Source organism: Zonotrichia leucophrys, chromosome 2 (genome assembly GCF_028769735.1).
Source record: "Zonotrichia leucophrys gambelii isolate GWCS_2022_RI chromosome 2, RI_Zleu_2.0, whole genome shotgun sequence".
NCBI lineage: Eukaryota > Metazoa > Chordata > Aves > Passeriformes > Passerellidae > Zonotrichia > Zonotrichia leucophrys.
In genome coordinates this window covers 138,660,069-138,684,040 of record NC_088171.1, presented here as the reverse complement: position 1 = coordinate 138,684,040, position 23,972 = coordinate 138,660,069, and the positions used below count along the sequence as shown (strand labels likewise).

General features: G+C 34.5%; 1 protein-coding gene across 5 annotated transcripts in view; it reads right to left on the bottom strand.

Moving 5' to 3' along the window:
* Positions 1-23,972, bottom strand: part of CSMD3 (CUB and Sushi multiple domains 3) — a 593,532-nt gene that overhangs the window by 290,223 nt on the left and 279,337 nt on the right. For all 5 annotated transcript variants that reach the window (XM_064706591.1, XM_064706593.1, XM_064706594.1 and 2 more), the window contains 2 exons: positions 20,788-20,891; positions 14,692-14,804 (listed from right to left, as the gene is read on the bottom strand). In XM_064706591.1, coding sequence (XP_064562661.1) covers positions 14,692-14,804; positions 20,788-20,891 — 217 coding nt within the window. The remainder of the gene's footprint in view (positions 1-14,691; positions 14,805-20,787; positions 20,892-23,972) is intronic.

The window sequence follows — 23,972 nt, the reverse complement described above, 5'->3', positions numbered from 1 at the left end:
TGACAAAACTAAACCACAGAAAACTGCCTCCAAGGGACACTGGATTGATAAAAAATGTTCTTATTGTCAGTATTATGATGAGTAATTCAGAACAAGAAAAAGCCAAAAAGAATTTTTAGAGGAATGGCATAAAAAAGTGCAAGTTTATATTTACAAATCTTCATTTTTTCCTGCTTAAAAAACCAAAAAAAAATTTGTTTCTCAGATTATTTCCAGAATTGCATAGTATATAAATGCTGACAGATCTATTGAACCTGAGGTTTGTGATATCTAAAGTTAAAAATAGAGCAATAGAAAGAAGCTATCATGGAGACCATGGGGAAAACGTTTTTTACACTCCCATTAATTTTTCTTTCATTTTAACTTAGAGATTCTAGAAAATAAAACTAATTCTGAATATTCACTGTATTTTTAGAGTGAATGGGACCAAAGACTGCATCAGAAGCACTAAACTCCATAGCATGTTGTCTGGAGAACTATAATATTTGCCTAGGCATATCACCTTGGATCTTCCTAGGGTTTCTCTGCCACTCACTTTCTCAAGTGTTCCATCAGACTTTATGAATATTACAAGTTACAAGGAATTCCAGATCAGCTACTCTCATCTTGTGGTACTTCAGCTTAGCAGATCACTTTTTACATGATTGGCAAGATTTTCAATAGGCAAAATATTTCAGCCTAGAGGAAGGGGAGAGGAAAAAAGGAAAAGGGGAGAAGAATGAGATGGAAAGTAATCGTGAGGAAGAGTGGGAGAGAAGGAGAGATTAAAGGAGAGAACAGAGCAGCCCTGGCAAGTAGATCTTTTTGTGTAAATGGAAGAACTTCAGTATCTGGAGAAGCCATTAATTGCGAATTATAAAAGATATGGACAGATACTAAAACACAAAAATGTAATAATGGCAACATTATTATTGTAATAATAATGACAACAAAAACAAAAAAATGTATTTTGAGCTGTTGACAGAGAAAGTAAAGGCTCAGCGTTTAGACACCTTAGCACCACCTTGGAGCACTGGCCAGTCAGTGCAGTATTTTGTTTTCTGATAAAATTGAATCTGTCAGCATTTTGTACATGCTGCTAAAAACAACAAAAAGCTAAAGCTAAAGGCAAAGAGACATGTCACCCTCTTCATTTTATTAAAGAAAAAAATTTAAAAGCCTAGATTTAGAATTCAAGGATAAAGATGATTGTCTATTTTTTGATGTGACAACACAGAAAAAAAATCCTCTTGAAATTAGAGATTGGATTTTTACCTTAGTTTTAAGGAATCCAAATTCACACTATACACCTCACTTTAATAACAGATTTGCACCATGGGGATCAACAATGTGTTATTCCAGCATTTTTCATACGCCATGAAATACTTTAAGCATAGAAATACCCCACAAAGGGCTAAAAGAAAGGTGAAAGAAAAAATGCATTATTTAGAATTTTTATTTCATTTCCATTTCTTACATTAAATATAATGACGAAAGGGATGTTCAGCACATATTTTAGATAACCAGCATGAACTATCAGCATAAATAAGGCTCTCTTTGTACAATCTTTCATATATTTCTCAATTTAAAAACCCTAAAATTTATAAAAAAACATAAAAGAAAAAAAAAAATCAAGCATAAATACACGTAATGTCCCCTGTGGCAAAGAAACTAGATTTTAGTAAACTCTTGCTTCATCACCAAAAAAAAGACATAAATTTAGTAAAAGTTTGGCAATAACACCATTACTGTGAAAGTACAGGCTCATCAGTTCAGAAAAATAATAAATGAATTTAATGCAAAGTAATTTAATGATTAGTGCACTATCTGTGCACCATCTTTGGAAGTACGCATCACCATGTAGTAAGCTGGTGTAATAGTTTTGCCTGGGGTAAGGGGCAGTTTTCTTCCCAGAGGGTCATGGTGCAGTTTTGGAATTGCAGTGAAAATAGCATTGATCAGACACTGATGTTTAACCTACTGCTGATCAGGGCTTGCACAGAATCCAGGCCTTGGGCGCTCCTCACCACCCTAACAGGGAGAGGCTGTGGCAGCACAAACCAGAGGGGGCACAGGCAGGACAGCTGATCCCAGCTGGCCCCAGGGATAGCCCAGAGCATTTGATGTCATGCTCAGCAATAGGAGCTGGGAGAAGGAGGGAGACAGGGACCTTCAGAGATACAGAGCCTGCATTCCCAAGTACACATTTATGAATAACATTGTTAAACATCTGCCTGACAGTGGGAAAAGGAAAATGAGTGCCTTGCTTAGTTTTGCTTGCATGTGCAGCTTTTGATTTACTTATTAAACTCTGTCTCAGTCCATGAGTTTTCTCACTTTTTTCTTTTGGACTGTGTCCTTCATCCTGCTGCAAGGGGTGTAAGCATGTGTGATTTAGGTGCCTGCTGGGGTCAACTGCAATAGTCAAATATAAGCAGGCAAATCATTATAGCATTAAAGCATTATAGCTTTTAGGCATTTTCTCTGGAAATATGTAACAGAAAATGCCAACCAACAGCAAACTGAAATAAATGCCAGCAATAAATGCAAGATACACTCTACACTAATACGACATAAGTAATTAATAGAAATTTCTCAGACTATCAAAATATATGATGAAAAGGCCTGCTGATGTAGTTGTTTTCTAGCATAATAGCACTCACAGAAATTAATTATTGACTCGGAGGAAAAAGAAGGGAAAAATAAATAATATTCTCAGGGCATATGCTTGACAATATGGAAAACCCAGAAGACCAAGTTAGTAAAGTGTAACGTCTCAATCAGTTATGCTTATTCTTTTGAATGTTTCATCTTGGAAAAAACTGAAAAAAAATCTATACATACATACAGTTTAAGTCCTGACTGGATTCCAAATATGACTTGCTTGCATCTACCTGACATACTGAAATATACAAAACAAAACAACTACTTTACCCAAGCAAGATGCATTTTCAGCCCTCTCTTCTATGCAATGCAAACAGATGAATAAATTAAGCAACTACTATGCCATGATGTTATTTCAGTAGATAAACAGATGGAAATCTTACTTCTGTCACCCTTTCACAGGCTGATGTAGCAGGAAATGCATCTTTAGTGTTTTGAAAACTGACATCTCCAGACACTGCCACACACAGACCTTCACCACTGCAAAAAAAATTGATGCAGTACAACCAGGAGGAGCCTCCTTCAACTCAATGCAAGTGTAGTAAAAGGCATGGACTAATCAGGCATGGCACATTCTCAGTGTTGTAAAATGTGTGGAGAAAATAAGGTCTGAAGTCAGGAATCACGACCAGTTGGTAGAGAACACAAAAAACCATGCACTGCAAATAAGAAGACAGATTCACTCAGAGATAAGAAAGGCGTTAAGTATGGACAAAGAACTCTATATTCCTGCCACTTTTTAGAGCTCTTCAGGTCAAGATTTCCTAACTGCTAATCTATCATGTTGGGCTTTTCAATTCTACCCTTTGGCCAGAAGAATCTTTGAAAAGCATTAATTGCTTTATTATTTGTGTTATTTATTTTTGCTTTCAGTTGTAGAGATAAGATTCATAAATGCATGTAACAAAATTCTAACTTAAGCTGTTTTGAATATACTTTTTACTCCTAAATCAAAGATAAACAGTTACTCTCTTATAACATATATGCTTAATGCAGAATACAACAAAAGTGATTGCAGTTAAATACACACTGAAGCACTGCAGACAACAAAGAGTAACAGCCACTTAGCCCAGTGTCCTGGTTTAAGCAGTAGCTAATACTTAGGGACATAGCAATAGATGACTTTTCTACATGTAATGTATTCATATTGCCCAACAGACTAAGGTCAGAGCAGTGAAAATCCTTCCAATTCTTTATGGATAACACTATCACAAAAGGTTGAATTGCTAAATACTTTTAATTAAATATTGTAAAGCAGAGAGAATGACCTACAATTTTATTGAACAAAATTAAAAAGTTGTGGGAGTCACCTTCAAATAAGAACTTGTCTGACCAGTTCTCCACTGACAAGAGGGGAATTGTAGAAAAGGATCGTAAGCCATATGCCACATATGCCACCTTCCTTTTAACCAAACAAAACAATTAAGTACAATTATGAATATTAAGTTGACTTGTTGAAGCCAAATGACCTCCTTTTTAAATCAACTTGGAGAATATAATATTAAACAGCACTAACATGGAGAATCAGAGTAGTTAGGGTAGGAAGAGACCTCTGAAGATGGCCTAGTCCAACCAGAGATGATCTAGCCCAATAGCCAAATCAGATTTAAAACTCAACATTCAAAAAGAAGCTTATATGCAAATAGCACCAGTAAATAAATATTTTGGGACATAGAAAGGTGAAATGGAGAAAAAGCATACAATTTCATTTTCAAGAACTTGCTTTAAGACTGAAGACCTATTTTCACCAATCTGGGAAAATTAACAGAAAAATGAAAGTTTCTCAATACCAAAAAGATACACCTTCCAGACATTGTTTTTTAAAAGACATCCAAAAAACCCTATATGAAAATACATTCTGATGCAACAGCTTTTAGAGACGCAGCTTACTGTTAGTTTTAAATTACCTGAGACCAATATATTTGCTTTGAGTGATTACAGAGTTACAAGAAATACTGGTAAAAATTTATTGAGAAGCTAAATTCCAGTGGCTGCATAAAATGCTGTAATTTCTAAACCCTCTACTACTTTATATGTTTAAGACCTTCTTTATAATATAACCTGCATAGCCTTTAAGATCCCAGAAATACCACACAAGATTTTATGAAAGATTACATCTGATGCAACATTGATTTATATTTGTCCCTATAAATTTTATGAAGTATACAATTTTGCATATTTAAAAAGTACCAATTACATAGTAACATTTGACTATTTGTTGGATTGAAAATATATTTGTATGCGTTTAAATGCACATGTATACAAAAAACCTGCACACAATCTCTTGATTAAGGGTAGAAAATGGCTAGTAGTGCAGCAGTAGTCTTTTTATTCAAACCCAAATGCAAAACATATATCCTGATAAAGACAGGAAATTCCTTGTCTCAGCCATTCCTCAAACATGAACTTTTCTAATAATGAAGATGAAGTATTGAAGATTGCAATGTAAAAAACTGGTTGGAAGAAATTAGTAATTAAAAACTAATATCCCAATAACAACAACAAAACAAGCAAAAATAACAACAATTAAAACCAAAAAAATCTACAAAACCCAAACAAACAAAAAAAACCAAACAAAACAAAACAATCAAAAACACATCACAAAACTTCAAGGTATGTATCAAAGTTTTGGAAGAACTTATTTTCTAGGGAACAACACATGATCATTTGTAAACAACCCTCTCATAACCCCCAAAAAGTATCAATTAGTATCCAAATAACATAGGTACTCCATCAGAAAATATCAAAAGCTTCCAATTTGCCTAGCTGCCATAAAGCAATAGTATAAAACCTAAGTAATTTTTCTGTACCCGTGATTCTATGAGAACTTGGGTTGTGATTCAAAGTGCAGGTTGAAAAGCTTAAGAAATGTCCAATTTCTTAAGGTGATTTTAGTAAGGTAGGACAGGGATGCAAATAAAATTTCTATTTTCAGGAAGAGTTCCAAAAGACACCTGAAAAGTACAGATGTAAACCTGAGATGTAACAAGACTGTAGAAATTATAATTAAGCTTAAATTCAGCTGACACATGGATAAAAATTACATCAACAAACCACCACGGTTTTTTTAAAGCAAAGTCCTGCATTATAAATCCACTAATGCTTTTCAGAAAGATTAGCTGGCATAGAGATGAGAGAAATTCAGTTTAGGTATATACTATTTGTAGTTCCAAAAGAGCATTTGAGGAAGCCCAAATTGAAGGTTCTTACAGAGATTAGGAACTCTTTCATAAAATGACAGGCTTTTTTTCTGCATGTTAGCTTAAAATATAGTTAGTTGATGGTAAAAGTAAATGGTCAGTTCCACCAGAGGAGAGAAGTCACTAATGGACTTCTTCTGTATCTGAACTGTTTCACAGAATCACAGAATAGGTAAGGCTGCAAGGGAGCACAGTGAGTCATCTCGTCCAACCTCCCTGCTCAAGCAGGGTCATCCCACAGCACAATGCACAGGAGAATGTGCATTGAATATTTCCAGCTCTTGAATATTTCCAATGAGGGAGATTCCCATGCATGGTCACTGCACACTAAAGATCTTCCTCATGTTCAGGTTTCCTTCCTGCACACCAGTTCTTGCTCATTGCCTCTTGTCCTATTGCTTGGCACCATCAAGTAGAGCCTGGATCCATCCTCTGATGCCCTCCCTTCAAATACTTATAGACATTGATGAGAACCTCTCTCCAAGATCTTTTCTCAAGATCGAACAAGCCCAGCTCCCTCAGTCTTTCCTCATGAGAGAAATGGTCCAGGCCCTTCATTATCTATTTTGCCCTCCACTGGACTCGCTCCAGGAACTTCATGTTTTTTTTTTTGCTGAGGATTCCAGAACTGGACAAAGTACTCCAGATATGCCTTACTAGGGCTGGGTAAAGGGACAGGATCACCTCTGCTGACCTGGTGGCAATGCTCTTCCTAATGCACTCCAGAACACCACTGGCCTTCTTGGCCATACAGGCACACTGCTGGGCTCATGGTCCGTTTGTTTTCCAGCAGGACCCCCAGGTCTTCTCCGCAGAGCTGCTTCCCAGCAGGTCAGCCCCCAGCCTGGACTGGTCCATGGGGTTATTTTCCCCCATGTGCAGGACCCTGCACTTCTCTTTGTTGAATTTCAAACTCATCTCTGCCCATCTCTCCAACCTCTTAAGGCCCTTCTGAAGGCCTGGGCAGCCCTCTGGGGTGTTGGCCACTCCTCCCAGCTTTGTGTCATCAGTCAGCTTGCCAAGGAGGCATCTGTCCCTTCATCCAAGTCATTGATGAATAAGTTAAATGATACTGGGCCCAATATGGAACCTTGGAGGACACCATTAGTGAAAAATCTTCAACTAGGTTGTCACTGACTATGACCCTCTGGGATCTGCCATTCAACCAGTTCTCAATTCACCTCACTGCTCACTCATCCAGTCAACAGTTCCTGATTTTGTCTATCAGGACTTTGTGAGAGACAGGATAAAAAGCCTTGCTGAACCCAAGGCAGACAATATCCACTGCTCTCCTCTCATTCATCCAGGTAGTTGTTTCACTGTAGAAGGCAATGTTTGGTCAAGCCTGATTTACCTTTAGTGAATCCATGCTGAATTCTTCTAATCTAACTCTTCTTGTCATCCATATGATGACAAGAAGATGGCCTTCAGAATGAAGTGCTCCATCACCTTTCCAGGGATTGAAGTGAGGCTGACTGGCCAATAGTTCCCTGTGTCCCTCTTCTTGCCCTTTTTGAAGACCAGTGTGAGATTTGCTTTGTTCCAGTCCCCAGGCACCTCTCCTGATTGCCATGACCTTGCAAAGATGACTGTGAGTGTCCTCGCTACGGTGCCCAGAAGCTCTTGTGGACACATCCTGCCAGAGCTCATGGGCTTGTGGATGTCAAGTTTGCTTAGGTGTTATCTAACACAATCCTCCTTCACCAAGGAAAACTCTTCTTTCCAAGACTCCTTTACCCTGGTCTGTGTCAGAGAACCCTGAGGGCTGATCATGTTAGTGAAGATTGATGCCAAGAAGGCATTTGATAACTCTGCCTTCTCTGCATCCTCTATTACCAGGGCTCGCCTCAATTCACTAATGGGCCCACATTCTTCTTTTGTTTTTCTTTTTTTATTGATCCATTTTAAGAAGCTCTTGTTGTCCTGGACATCATTGGTCAGATTTAATTCCAGATGGGCCTTGGCCTTCCTGATCTCTCATTTCTACTTATTCTGACAATCTCTCCATATTCATTCCAAGAGGCCACTTCCATCCCTGCTTTCATCTCCTGTGTATTTGCTGTTTATGCTTGAGTAGTGACAGGAATTCTTTATTTATTCCCACACATCTCTTGTCTCCTCTGTCTGATTTTTTACTTGTTAGGATGCATCATTCTTGTGCAGGGTTGGATGTGATGCTTGGATATCAACCAACTCTCTTGGACCCCATTTCCCTGTGGTGCTTTTTTTCTATGAGATTCTTCAAGGAACATCTCCAAACAGACTGAAGTCATCTCTCCTGAAATCAATGGCTGTAATTTTACTTGCTGCCCTGCTTTCTCCTCACCCAATATTGAACTTCAAAATCTCATGTCCACTACAGCCAAGACTGCTCCCAACCTTCATATCACCAAGAAGACCTTCCCAGTTCAGTAGAATGAGGTTGAGGAACACACCATTCCTTGTGGGCTCCTCCAGTACCCGTGTCAGAAAGCGGCCACCAATGCTTTTCAGGATCCTCCTGGATTGTTTCTGCTCTGCTGTGTGGCTTGTCCAGCAGATGTCAGGGTAGTTAAAGTTATTGTCTGACAATATATTAGAAGATGGAAAACAGGGCAAGCAGTGAAATGACAAAGCTTGCTGATGATAGCTTACACAAAACAGTAATGAGGACAATTACCTGTGAAGAAATAAAGGTCCTGCAAAACCAAGTAAGCAGTAAAATGGAAGATTAAATACATTGTATTTTCTAGGAAAAAATGAAAAGGCATCTGACAAAGCTAGTAGAACTACAGTGAACAGAAGGAAATACTTCTTCACTGAAATGTCCTTGCCATAAAATATTTAGAATACTAAAATTATATGTAAGCTTGAGAGGAAAAACAGACGAAATCATGGATGAAAAAGTCCATCAAGTTTCACTTACTCTAAATACACTGTATTTAGAGAGTGTCTATGCCATAAACTGTTAGGGAGTAAGAAAATATGTTGTAGAAGTATCACTATATAATTTCTTGTTATTTTTTCCTTATATTGTATCCAGTTACATGAATCTTTCTTATGCTTCTCTAAAACTGTTCTCATACTCTTTTAATCTAGGGATTACAAACAGGAAATTCTATGTTGAATGCATGGTTTGAAAATTAGATACAAATATTGTTAACATATTTGGATAAGGTTGACTGAGTGGGGTCAGAAAAAGTCAGTGGTAAATTGTGGCCAACAAAGCAGGAAGAACACAAGAGTAAAATACACAATCAACTACTATCTTGGCATTAAGTTAACAAGGGGAACTGCCACAAGTTTCTGAAATGGATGCACTTTTGCTCAATCTGTTCAAGAAATATCTGAAAAAGAAATTATCTTGAATTATAAAACTTTCAACAACTTTCAGCAGATGTGGAATCAGTATAGAGAAATTTTTACTGTATTAGTAAACTGTTGGTAAGTAGTGTTGCCCAAAAATAAGTGTTTAAATTTTTGAAAAATACAAAGCAATATCTGCATTTAAGAATTTGAACTAATCATGAAACTTATATGGATTAAAATAATTTGCATGGATTTTTAACATTAGTGCAAATCTCTGCATGTCATTCTGCAAAATAAAGTTAGGATGCACAAGGCATAGAACTGAGGCTAGAATCCAATCAAATAAGCAATTTATATGATCCTGTCTAGTTATTGCACCACAAAACACACAAAAAGAACAAGTACATGATGAGAAACACAGAGAAGAGTGGATAGAAAGACAACAGAAATTATCAGAACAGTTAAAATACCACAAAAGAATATACACTGAAATTTATAAAATTGAACAATTCAGAAAGTAGAAATGTGTCATATATTTAATTATTGATTTTGATATGTAGAAAGCAGAAAAGCTTTACTTCCCCCATCCTCACAAAAGGGGGATTACATAGTATTTAACTAAAGAAACACATCAACTGTCTTGTGAAATCCAAAACTACACAATGAAACTGTCCAAAGTCTCACTGATGCTTAGTTGTTGTTTTTTGGGTTTTTTTAATTAGCCAATAATAGGAACAGTAAAATTAAAGCCATATTTTTCTCTTGGTAGAATGAACGTGAAAGTACATATTTCATAGATAGGCAAATTTCACAGTTTGTCAAAGTGAGACCTTCCTGAAGTCTGTACTATGGTAAATGGTTCATATTTCACACATTTGAAATTCATGATTATAGACGTGGGGGACTAACAATGGATTCAGATAATTCAGTATTCTGTCACCAATAGAAAAGCAATCACTGTTGGGCAGTTAGTCATGGAAAAATATCTCTGTGCCATCTGTGACAAAAACCCTCAGATGTATCTGAAACTCAGGGCTTAGTGCTAGGAAAATAGGATAAAATGTGGATCACAAACTCCAGACGGCTGCCCCAGGCTCCACTAGTATCCCAAGAACTCAGGAACAAGCCATAGTGCTTGAAGCAAGATGAACGCCGTGCTTTAAGCAAAAAGAAATCTGAAATACAGGATGTCAGAGTGTAAATCCCATATCCTAAAGTTCAGTCACCATTGTGGAAAATGGTTAGTTTTGTCTGTTCCAGAAGACTCAAATCTGACCTAAACAGAAGTTCAGCTTTCCCACCTGATGCTGATAAAGCCAATTTTTACTATGTTTATATTACTGATTTCATTCCCTACAGCATCTTTTCCTACTATTTTACACCATGACTATTTACATTATTTGTTAATTCAAAAACTTTTGTCATACAGTTTATGTTGAAAGATGGTACAAAGAAGATCTTATATTTAATCTTTCACTCATGTCCCAAGTTACAAAAGGAGATGTGTGTATGAAAGCTATTACACTTTATATTCTCATATATAATTTTCCATGAACTATAATATTCTATTGCTATATTATAAAAGATTTTGTGAAATCAAAATCTGCAAAATCTTATCTTAGAAAAATGGGTTTCTTTGAAGGCTCTGCCATATATTTGTCTCATATTTTGTGCAGCTGTTTCATACTCTATTATAGATGAAGACCATTCAGTTCCAGTGTTTGAGTAGTTTGGAGATTGTTTCTCTACTACTACTGTTTAGCAACATACTTCTTTTCTCTTCACCATGGCTTTGAGAATAAAAGTGCTACTGTGACAATATGGTACTATTTTCTGAAATATTGAATGATCCTAAGCATTCATGAAACACTCCAACATTTAAAACTATTAATTTGTGGTTTCTTTTCATAGTAGTGATATGGGAAGTCTGAAAATCCATAATTTATTTGTTTTACTTGTTAACTACACAATCACCAAAGTCTGATCTCATTTCTAAAGAAAGGTTTTCAAATAATCCCTAAAATTATGATGTGAAAATAATTCAGTTAAATTTCTAAATATTCCATATTTTTACTTAATAAAGCTGCACATACATTTGAAGCATGAAACAGACCCAAAACAATTTATACTACAGTGGCTAAGAGATAAAATATTATCTATAATGAGGCAGTGCTTGTATTTCTGTCCTGTTTAATCCCTATATTAATTACTCTACCTTTTTAAGTAGTGGGGTCTTTTTATGTGATATGGGAAAAGAGATATCAAAACAACAATTAATATTACTTACTTTAAAACAGTCTCACAAATATTTATTTTCTAATATTTATAAAGTTATCCAGCTATTAAAAACCATAAAATAGCTCCATGTGCAACACCTCAATGTGTAAGTAAACAAAATTTCACAAAATCTTCCTAGATTTTATCAAATGGCAGATACATAAAAGAAGATCATCTGTTAGTTCTTGTAATAACAATCTTAAAAGAAAAAATCAGCTAAAAACTGATATATACAGATGTATATAAAAATTAATTTGTCTATTTCTAAAACTAAAAATGATGTGGCATATTCAGTTCTATTCCAGTCAGAAAGGAGGTGTCCTTCTATCTTGCACTGTAAGCATGTATACCATTTTGGGGAACAGTGGGGAAAGGGCACTGGGTGATGACACTGATGGTGATGACATCCCATAACCTTTTGCTCCTCATATTCCATGTAGGAATTGGAATGATCTTCAAAATGCCCAGAATCAGACGCAAATGTCACTAAGATTTAAGAATGTCGTCATGAATTTTGATGGGATGAGGCATGGATATCTCCACTACATCTAGTTAGTTGAGTCTGAGAAGCACAGAAGCAGATCATCAAAACGTTTAGTAGTAAATTATTTTAGTGTTAGTAAGTAGTTATAAGTACAATATCAAGTAATTAACTCCAGCATAAGTAGATCAATAAAGTGAAACAATAAATACCCATATTATTTATGTGCATTTCATTGTGTTTTAATGGTTTTACTTTGAAAAAAGCTTTACAAGTTCCTGAGAAATGCCCATTAGCAGCTGAAGCACCAAAGCAATGCTATTCCTGATGTCATTCAATTGCATCTTATGAATTACCTCAAACGAATGTAATTTGTGCCTTTCAAGATTGCTCCATGATGAAAACTAAAACAAGGGCAGTGAGAATGATCAGGAGAAGATTCAGTTCAAAAATCAAACTGCTGGATCTAAGGTAAAATGCTAATGTAATTGTACCTGTCACATAAGCAGAAATTTACAAGACTTATACACCTAATAAATACATGTAAAATAAATACAGTATCAGCCATAGCTAGCTAAGTGGACAGTGGAATTTGTGAGGTGGAAGAGGTCAAGTTAAAGTAATACATTTCATCTAGTTAAGAGATGAACAAGCAAGCTAAGCATACATTCTAAAGAATTAATGAAATAAATTGAACTGAAATTTCCTTTGACCCTGACTTCTAGAAATCATCATTCTCATAAGTATCTCTAAAAATTCTCTGAAAAAGGAAAATTCTTTGCAATTTTTTTATTCTAGCAAATAATTCAGTGTTATGTCACAGCCCTGAATGCACTGTTCTAATGCAAATACTGAGTTTTTCCTCACTGGACTTTCTCTCAACTACCAATTCATAAATTTCAAAACTTAAATTGCAGAACTGTTGCTAATCCAAAATAATACCCATTTATGCATCTGTTTTCAGTGCCTACCCTTGTTACTATAAAGGACTTAACACAGTTTTAAAAACAACAGAAATAGCAATCCCTTAAGACATAATTTGCCCTTGATACCCTTTCCATTTTATGACCATTGCCTAATTTCTGATATGTCTAATAAACACATCCTCTCAGGCATCAAAATGAAGGCAACTTAGATAAAAAAATTATCCCAGACTCTGGATTGGCGGTGAGGTGGTGGTGGGGAATCCCACAAAATAAACCCAAACAGAAATAAAAGGAGAAAAAAAAAGGCAATCCCCCCACACAACCACCACCACAGAGCAAATATTCATTGTTTGCTTCATTCAAGTGCTATTTAGTGAACTAAAAAAAATTACTATTGTAGGGCAAGAGAGAAATAGATTCAATATCTAGGCATAAAATCACAAAGTTGATTAAATGGAGATGCTGTTGTGAATGTTCACCCTTTCTGTACCCTTCTACCTATTCATATTCAATTAATTTTATTCTTGCAGAACTATAGCTTCTAAGAATAAATGTAACTCATGAATAAAAGAAGATATAGCATATAAGAATAGACAATAATCCTCTGCCTTCTGCAAACTAAAACTGCTGCAAGTAAAACTAATTTTATCAGGAAAGAATCATGTAAATAAAAGAATGGACAACTTGAGCTCTGCAAGTTAGAGTTCAGATAGAAACCCCATCCTTTTCCACTCAAATAAGGTTCTAGTTTTGCTGTCTTAGGAAATTATTGAACTTTTTTATACTAATCCCTCTCTTGCCCCTTTCAATAGCCTGAATTTGGAAATCTTAGGTCTTAATTAGTACCATGCAGCAAAGTACTAAGGTCTTCTTATCTTAGACCACTAGATATGAATATCTAGAGTGCACAAGTGCACTTGTACCACACCACTGTGGAGCTTTACTTTACACTACAGGAAAGTTATGGACAAAAAACAAAAAACACCCCAGCAAGTCACACTGTGCAGGTTTATTCACAATATGCTCATTCACCCCCTCTGCCGATTCTCAACAACATCAGCTCCATTTCTAATATGCACAATCACTGGTTTAACTTTTTCCTCCCCTCTCTTATTTTCTGATGAATAATCATACTTTCTAGTATCTGGTTTTGGTGCTAGACAGCAACCATGAAATTAAAAAAGTTCTTGTAAGAAAGACATACATCTATGTCAAAGGTAATATAAAAAAACACCCAACTAATTTTTAATAATACAGAAATGCATGAATATGTATATATATGTTGTATTTTCGCTTTTTTTTTATTTTGCTGCTCATACTCTATAAAAACTGTACGCCCTTCCAGAGGTATCAAATAGCAACAGATTGTTTATATAGTGCATTATGTACTTTAAGACCATAAAGAATAACATTCTTAGGTTTTTTTTGGTCCTGGCTCAAAACTTAGTAGTAATTCAAATTGTTCACTTGCAGTGGTATTTTTATGTTATGATAGACATTAATTTTCAAAAGAATGTAGGAAGTATTCATTTTGCTTTACTCATTCATCTTTAAATAACGACAGAATTATTTCATTTTAATAGTTGTGAACATTAAATAAGAGAAAATAAAAGTAAAGTGTAAAGTTATATGTCAAAACTCAATTGCTGTTACAACATATCAAACAAATGCTTGTGTTTCATGTAACACAACACCTTTAAGAGTTTTTGTTGCTTGCTTATTTTTTTTTTACAATTCAGCTTATATTTTTCTTCTTTTTAAAACTGACTGAACTGGAAATAGAATGCATCCACTCACTAATATGAAAGAAAAACATTCCATAATATTGGCCTAGTTTTTGGTACACCATTACATTTGCTTCCAATGATGTCATTACCTTTGTAGTTAACCTTGAAACCAATTGAGCCCACACTTTCATCCGTTTGAAGGTGCAACCACATCTGGTTGCTCATGCTCACAATTAAGTCTGGTACAAAGCTCCCGGTTAACCTATAGATAGAAGAAAATTTCTGTAAAGCCATTAAGCATTAAGTAAGGAGATTTTTTTCTTTTTGTAAGAAATCTAAATAACTGCCAAGCATTTTTTTTTAATATTTACTTTTAAATTCATTGCATTCAGCTCACACTAAAGTAGTTATTTACTAGCTGGCCCACCAGGACAACCCTCACATTTCCAATGACTGGAGAATTGATAGTAGTCTATAAACACATGCAACTATTACTTATGTTGTATTAAAATATTTCATCTCACTTTCAGTTGCTGCTTCAGAAAGATATACAACCTCCCTAATCCTTAACCTCATCTGACAATCCAGTGTCCACTACTCAGGTACATGAAGGCGCATCAATAGCATTAGAAGCCCATAATGAGGCATTACAGTGATTCTTTTATTTTTCTAGTATGCAGCTACCCACTTTGAAATACATGTCTTCCATATTTAAAAGAAAGCTGTCATTTTTAAGTAGCAACATTATTATGAAGGCTCTTGTCTTCCCTGCACTCTCTCACCTCCTCTCATCACCTCTTCTACAAAAAAGGAAAAACAGCCTAAATAGAATCAGCTGTCGTCTATTCCTTCATTAAGAAAACTAACAAAAGTCACAACTTTAAACCTTCTACTGTTACAGGGTGCTGATTAATAGAAAAAAGTAAACTTGATTTTCTTTTTTTTCTTTTTTTAAAATTTTAATATTATTTGCAAAAACTTGCAAATCAGCGCAATCCTAAATGTTGATTCTATTTGCTCAATAAACAGTGTGATAGCAATAAGGAAATATTGTGAAATCTGCAGTTTTATGTTATATTGCATTTTTTTCTCCAAAAATTTGTCTCAGATTCTGTTATAGTTTATTATCTGAAATGAAATGCTGAACAGCTTCCAGATATTTTTTATTCTTGTAAAGTGGATCACAAGCACAATACTGTATAGCAGTGAAAACTGCTCATTTTTTGAAGTTCTAACCATTCTTTAAAGCTAGCTGAAACTTAAAATGGACTACTTTAAATGCATTTTACAGTTAATTTTAGTTCTTCCCTCTGGTCCTTTTTAGCTTCCTTCTCTATTGAATAGTCTGCTGTGGGAAAAAAACCCACGTCTGTTTCCCACATCTGTGTTCACAGATGGAGCTACTAGAAAGTCTCTTGCCAGAACTGAACAAGTAAATGCCTGGTCAAAATAACATATTAACTGCTCATTCCTGCACTAAGGGAAAGTGTCTTCAGTGAGTTCAGTCTTTGCCAAATTAGTAGATTAACGGGATGTTTCTGAGAAACCACACTGATGTAATGGCTAACAGAGTTTTGTAATTGTCACTGGTGACTGACAGTATGTATTTGGAATATTAAGGGCATTGAGAATATTAATCTTTCTGTTGTGTCAGACAGAATAATTTCCTTAAAAAATCTCCATCAAAATGTTCAGCATTCCCATTTTCTGAAATTAAATATAAATACTTTTTATTTCATCCCTATTTTTACAAGAAATACTTTCCAATTAAATAGTACAGGAAGAAAAAAAAAGCATTTGAAAATACATTATTAAAAAAAAAAACAAGAAGAAATCAAGACAACAGAAAAATCACTTGTTGATCTATCTTTTAAGTTCTTTTTTAAGTCCCTGTAAAACATTTAGGAATGGGCCACAGAGCAATAAGATCCAGAAAACCATTATTATGTGAAGGAAGCTATTAAAAAAAAATAATGAAATTCTGCCCTGGAGAATTATTCTTTCTGTCCTTCTGGGGATTTATGTAGGTTCCACTACCCTGTATTCAGTACCTAGATTCCTCTCCTGAAGTACATGTTCCCTTTTAAAAGCTAAAGAGTGAACACTGAGAGAAGTAGAAATGGAAGTATGTGATTATGATGTCTCCCTTTTTATTAAACAGCTTAACAGTTACAACACCCAGCAGGGTGTTTTCCAGCTCTTCCTCTACAACTCCAGAACTACTCCTCCCACATCCTAGTGACATATATTCTCCCCCTGAAGAGAGGAAAGAGTACGCTGGGTTTGAGGACATTCAGAAGATTGTGACACTCTCCATTTGCTGAAGACAGCCTGTAATATGAGATTAGACACATGCACACCCAACACAGCAAGCATACTAAAAGATTTAATTTCACAATTTGTATGCTGGATTTTCAAAAGGCTTGTTACAGGAACCAGTGCCTAGATGGATATTGCATTAAAAGTCACCTGCAGCAATTGTCAGACCAAGCTGCTGAAAGCAAACTTCCAAACGTCCTGAAAAAGCGCTGTGACTGATGTATGGGGTCACCATTTATTTTCCTTTTTCCCATCTATCCCTTGGTAATAACACTTAACACTGCTCCACCTTGCATTTTAGTTTCATAAGAAAGCGTTAAGAATGGCTTCATATCAGTTATCTTTTCAAACTGACTAAAAATATTATAGCAATCAGGTTTAAGTTCGCTTGGGTGCCAGGCTCACCACGCTAGAGCAGACTGCCACGTTGCTGGGGGCAGGCTCAGAATCACAGGCACCAGAGAAACTTAATGGCAAGTACTCAAAAGGCTTTGGAGTTTAGCTCCTTCTCTGATTTACATCAGCAGAATAGGAATAATCAGGACTGCAATTATCAATTCAGGAACTTAATTCCTAAATGCCACTTAACTTCCATTTTTGCTTCTCAACCTTACTATCAAGCAGTGCCCAGTAAAACTAGCAGATTAAACACTTGGATAAGTTTCTTGATTAACCCTGATAAATTGGTAGATAAATGTTTTCACATTATTAACACATAAACGAGACATATTTAAACCAATGTTCTTTAGCAATTTTCCAGGAGAAAGATAATTATTTTAAGATTTAAAACCCAAAAATTAAATGATACAACAGCTGATTTATTTGCTATGCATCATATCTCAGACAAAGTCTGCATGGCTCACAAGAGAAAAGATTTACATGGTTTTTATAGTACTTAATTATCTTCCATCTTCTGTGTAATTTTTTTGCATTTAACCCTAATAACTCCACCATTGATACTTCTGATAACCAAATAATGATTCTATGAGTAAATAAAAAAATATACTTGTGGCTTATTGTATAATGTTACTTAATATTGAACCCCCATAAATTAATGGAGTATTTTTTTGCTTTTCCAGGATCTTCATAGTAATAATTCTTGAAAATTATTTACCTAGTTAGTTACAGTTATTGTATGTTAAGACTACATAATTCTAATTAACTTTTTTAATTTAAAAAAACCTCAGGATTCTTTATGTTTGTGGCAATTTTATTAGTTTTTAATAATTCCATCATTTCTCCCCAACCAAAAGTACATCATCAGAAATACTTTTATTAAAAGCTAACATCTTCAATGAAATACCATCTGGGCAAACTGCTCTACCATGTAACTCAAAATTTAAAATATTTCACTTTGCCTTAATGCATTATTGTAATTTAGTAACAATACTTTAGTTAAACTTTAGAAAGAATTTATGCATTGGCACTTAATAAAGGTTCCTTCCACAAGAGAGACTATTCTATATAGTTTAGGAATTTAAGAATAGCTGAAACTAAATTCTAGCATTGTCAGCAATATTTTTTAAATGATTAGTACTGCTTAAAAATACAGATTACAGTACTTCCACAAATCTCAAATTTATTAGTGGTAGCAATTAACTCATCTGGAATCCATTAAGAGATTGCATGGTCCTAAAGAAATTGCACCATAAATACCTGGCCAAATGATGGTCTTTTCATGAATAATAATCCTGCAATCAGATACTTAGGTTGGAAAAGACCTGTAAGATCACCAAGTACAGTGGTTAAATCAACACTGCCGAGTCCACCACTAAAGCATGTCCTTAAACATCACACCTACACATGTGAACACCTCCAGGGATGCTGACTCCAATACCTCCTTAGGCAGTCTCATCCAGTACTGGACATTGGAACAATGTCCAATCTTTCTGACATTAGTCAGGAAACAAAAAAGGTGAAGAGAGTGTTTCCCCTGACAAGTGAGAGGGGAGAACTAGTGACAGCAAATATGGAGAAGGCTGAGATACTTCAGAAAGTTCTTTGCCCCAGTCTTTATTGGCTGTCAGGTTTCTCATTTCTCTCAAGTCCTTGATCCTTTACATGGGATTTGGGGGAGAGAGGTCACTCGCACTGCAAGCACAGAGCAGGTTCAAAACCACTTGATGAAAATGAAAAGTCACAAGTCTGTGGGGCCTGACATGCATCCCAGGATCATAAGGAGCTAGCTAATGTTGTGGCCAGGTCACTCTCCATCATTGGAAAAGTCATGGCAGTCACATGGTTACAGGGAGGAGGAAAACATCACTCCTGAGAGAAAGGAAGATCCAGGGAACTACAGACCTGTGAGCTTCAGCTCTGTGTTTACCTTCCAGCAGAGGGACACTCCTGACCAGCTTGGTGTCATCTGCAAACTGACTGAGGGTGCACTGAAACCCCTTATCCAGACCATTAATGAAGATATTAAACAAAATAGAACAAAACAGAAAGGATAAAATGATTACAAAACCAATTAAAAATAGAAGGCCAGGTAATCTGTCTTCTGGAGGATAAATCTAAAGGGGAATTTATTAGAAAAATCTGTAAATCTTAGCAAAATTGTATATTCTGTTTGAAGTTTTGCAATTACTAATATGAAGGAGGTAAAATTAGGACAGAAAAAAGAGTCAAAGCTTGGGTTTAGTCTAGTCAAATGAAACTAATTCTTCATATCATTCTTATGGTGAAAAATGGAAAAATAAAATATATAATTATTTTAACACATTTCCAATAAATATACTGCAGGGAATACCATTCTAAAGAATCCTAATTTTTTATTATTTTGTTTTATGATTAAATATATTTTGTACTAAACTTGTATCACCTTCTTATCTGTGTTTCAATTATTAACTCATTTGAACTAATTATTACATCAGGTATTTGCTGAAAGGTCTGTTTATTTAAAATTAACAGCTAAATATTATTTGGCCTTTAAAAATATTCTCTAGATACCAGATAATCCATTACAGGCAATTTATGGTTTTTAAGCAGTAGATCAATTTTTTTTGTAATAAAATTGACTCAGATTTGAAAAAGTAAATGCAATGTACTTTAAAAGACATTAATTTCTCCTACATGACTGATTTATTCAGACTAGAACTAGAGTTATATAAAATTATTCATTATAAGGCCTAATTAGTGTTCTGCATATTTTCAAGGCGCTGTGGAACAAACAGAATCACTGACTTATAACTGTCTTGAAAATTTTACAAAATAATACAATTCTGGATTTATCTTGAGACAATTGTTAGTATTATTGCTACCAGCTAAGTACTTGACAAATATGGATTTTAAGTTAATCAATGATTGTTAAGAATATTATATGTCTATATATCTGGGCTCACACATTCTAGAAAAATGTCTGTGAATGACAAAAATCTATTCAATTCTCAATGCTGATTTGCAAAATGTGGTTTAGGTACCTCCCTATTCAGCCTTTCTCTGTAGTAGTTTTCTTCACTATGTTAACTTGCTCTTCTGAGTTATCTGCAATAGTCACTAAGCAAATTAAGGTCAAGACACTGTAGTACATCTTTTGTCATGCTAACCTTGCTAGAGGACTGTAAAATTTGTGCACAAATCGTCCATATATCTATTTTCAATTATATTCTTATACACTTTTAATTTGAGAACACACAAAAGGGAACACAATACTTCCTAAAATTTACTTATCTAAATGTAAGTGTCCACACCATGCCTTTCAAACTTCTGATTTGAGTTCATCTTTTTCTTTTGTGATGTCTAGGTCATCTCTTTCTGACTTCATAACAGTAAACATATAGCAATATATTTACACTGTCACCTTTATAATTTTAGAAGCTCACTTAGTTTTTGTTCAGATTTATCTGATTCAAATAATTATTTCGTCTCATCAAAACACATTAATGGCATTCTTCAATGTACACAAACTGTAAATGCAAAAGACTTACACTTGAAGTACAGTTTTAGGATCACCCACTTCTCCTCCATCACCAATTGTCAGTGTGTCATAGCCAATCTCCAGATCAAATTCTTCAAAATTTATCTGAATAACCTACAAAATAAAATAAGTAAGTATATTTTAGAAATAAAAGTACTTGAGAGATCAGCCTGCAAATTAAGCTTTTCATCAGTGTAACTAAAAGTGATCTTCCAATTAATAATTGCATGTAAGTTTAGCATATTTCACAATAAATTAGTGCAATTAACCCCTAGGTTTTGATTCATGAAATGTGAATTATAACAACCCTTTAGGTATCATCACTCTGCTGACCTCCTCGAAGCACCATGATTTCACTTATTTATGTAGCTGTTACATGTTTATTACAGTTGTGGGTAATCACATTACATTTTGATTAGTATATACTCAAAGGGCAAAAAAACTAATTGCCTTATGTGCAGTACCACTGTCTTCAAATACCAACTAAATAATTGTACATCATTAAGTAAATGCAGTGAAGATGAAGAATTTAATTTACTCCTGACGTGTATAATCTGGCCCAAGTAGGATAAAGAGGTATGAAAGGTAAAAGCAATTCTCTTAATTCATGAAGCTGAGCAAAATACAACTATCAGAATCATGGCCATTTTTAATATCCTGTAAATTAAATAGCTCTATGCATATTTCTGCTGAAGGATAAAAATTTCAGCACAATGAGGAGAGGAGAGGAGAAAAAAGAAAAGAAAAGAAAAGAAAAGAAAAGAAAAGAAAAGAAAAGAAAAGAAAAGAAAAGAAAAGAAAAGAAAAGAAAAGAAAAGAAAAGAAAAGAAAAGAAAAGAAAAGAAAAGAAAAGAAAAGAAAAGAAAAGAAAAGAAAAGAAAAGAACATTGTTTCCACCCATGTATTAATCATGGTAACTCTGTCTTTAGTTCCTCAAAATTTCCTATGGATAAAAATGACAGAATACTTATATGTAGGAATTTTAATACTGTAATAAATCATCTTTTATTACAGTTATAATTGAGAACTGAGAGCATTTGGGCTTAAAGATGTGGATGCCATTCTGATGGATTATTATCATGTCCTTGAAAGCTCCTGTTCCTTTGTTACACTGGGGTTCTGGTAATTGAAGGAGGACGTGTTTCTATGAGCAAAAGCCAGTACAGGCAAGCTGGAAAACTGATGCATGTTCCACGGACTGCAATTTGTCCCAAAGGGAGGAGAAACACTTTCCTTTACAGGTCTAAGTGGTGACACAAGTACACTGAAGAACAGCCCCTTTGGCACATGCACATAAATAAATGCCTGTGTGTGCATGTACATGTGTACATATACGTGTGCCACACCCCAGGAACTGCAGTCAAGGACAGAGAGTTGAGAGGGTGCAGATGGAAAGGATGTGGAAAATTGCATAGGCAAGCAGCTGATTTGCTCTAATTGAGTAAAGAGGAGAAAACCACACATAAGTCTTCTTAATCTTCTTAGTTTAAAAAAATATTCTGGATATTCTGTGCTGTTCTAGCCACAAAATTTGTAATAGGCATAAGAATTTAAACTGAAATCCATAACTACATTTAAGGCTGACACATATTTCACTCAGTACTTAAAAAAACAACCAACAAAAACCAAAAACTCCCAAACCAACCAAACAAAAAAGCTGTTATTTTTGGTCCACTTTTAAATTCTGTACAACTAGCTGTGCAGCCACATCAGAACAGAAGACTCCACAATAAAACATAGGCAAATAATGTTAGTATTGAATACAACTTGAAAGCATATTTCACTTACAAACAGTAAAATACATTTTGAAATAATATTGCAGCAAAACTATCAATACTATTTGCATAATAAGAAGAAAAGGAAGATAGTATAAAAATTGTGTAACTAATTCATGATCAGAAATCTTAATCCTATTTTCCATTAAAAACATGAAGAAATATAATTTCATTATAAATATTTTTTTTTGTAAATGCAATCGCAATATTTTTTAAATTAATATCCTTCTAGATATTTCATATTAGTTGAGTACTACCAAACTGATACAAGATATCTATTCCTTTGTAATGGAAGTACTTGTCTTCATAAGTTGTGTCAGAAAGCTAAAACAGATTTTCTTTAGCACAATCAACATTATCCCTTGTGATGCATATTTCATCAGAGGACAAGACAGAGGTTAAGGAAAATATAAGTTTCAAGGTATGGGTTTTTTTAATTAGGGATGACAAAAAAATGTTTTCTTTATTTCACTGCAGAAAAGTAAGATCTTTGTCATTCTTTTTTAACAATGCCCACAAATAAAAAAGTGAGAAAATTCTGAAAAATATCTCTCTCATTGAGGAATATTGTGGAGGATGAATAAATAACCAAAACTGATTTTTTGTTCAAAGCATAGGCTTCAGCTTCAACCTTTGCACCAGACTTCAGCTTCAATCTTTCCACTTTTCTGTAGTGAATATCCAAATTATTTATGGCTCAATTCTAATCTGGCTGCTCTGATATAATCTCCCACTTTTCTACAATCTGAAATTATTTTCTATGATAAACAGAGCTTTTTGAATTTTAATTTTTAATCCAAATAAGTGTACATTTTTAAAGTTTATAATTTTTTTCTCCATTAAAATTTTTCAGAGAGGGATGTTTAATTACAAGAATTTTATCTCACTGTCTTTGTAACTCACCTAAAACTATGACAATGGGATAGGTAGGATATCGAAAACTGTAGTTCGATAAAGCCACATGTGCATAGCTTAGTCTACTTTTGTCTTGTATCATATTCTGTGAAACATTCACGTTTTTAAGACTATAAGAAGCAATGATGTCATTAATGACTTCAAAAATGTTAGAATATATTAAAAAAACATTGTAGGAACTGACTATAAGTAATTTGAAATATTAACATTTGATAATCTTATTCTTGTGAGTCCATTACCCATATTTCTTCTTAAAAGTTTCTATTTCAACTGAAAATTAGAAAATGCTTCATCGTTGTGCTAAATTGACACTAGTAAATTAAAATCAGAAACAGCAGTCACCAAATAGACGCATATTTTAGGTGCAGTAGAAAGTAAAATATTATTCCTTGAGACAGTAAATAATTTTGTTCACCATGCATACCTCTACTGGAAGAGGGTTAAAACTGGTTGCTAAGCCTACTCTAAACATTCTATAGTACCAATGAAGTATTTCCTAACTCCA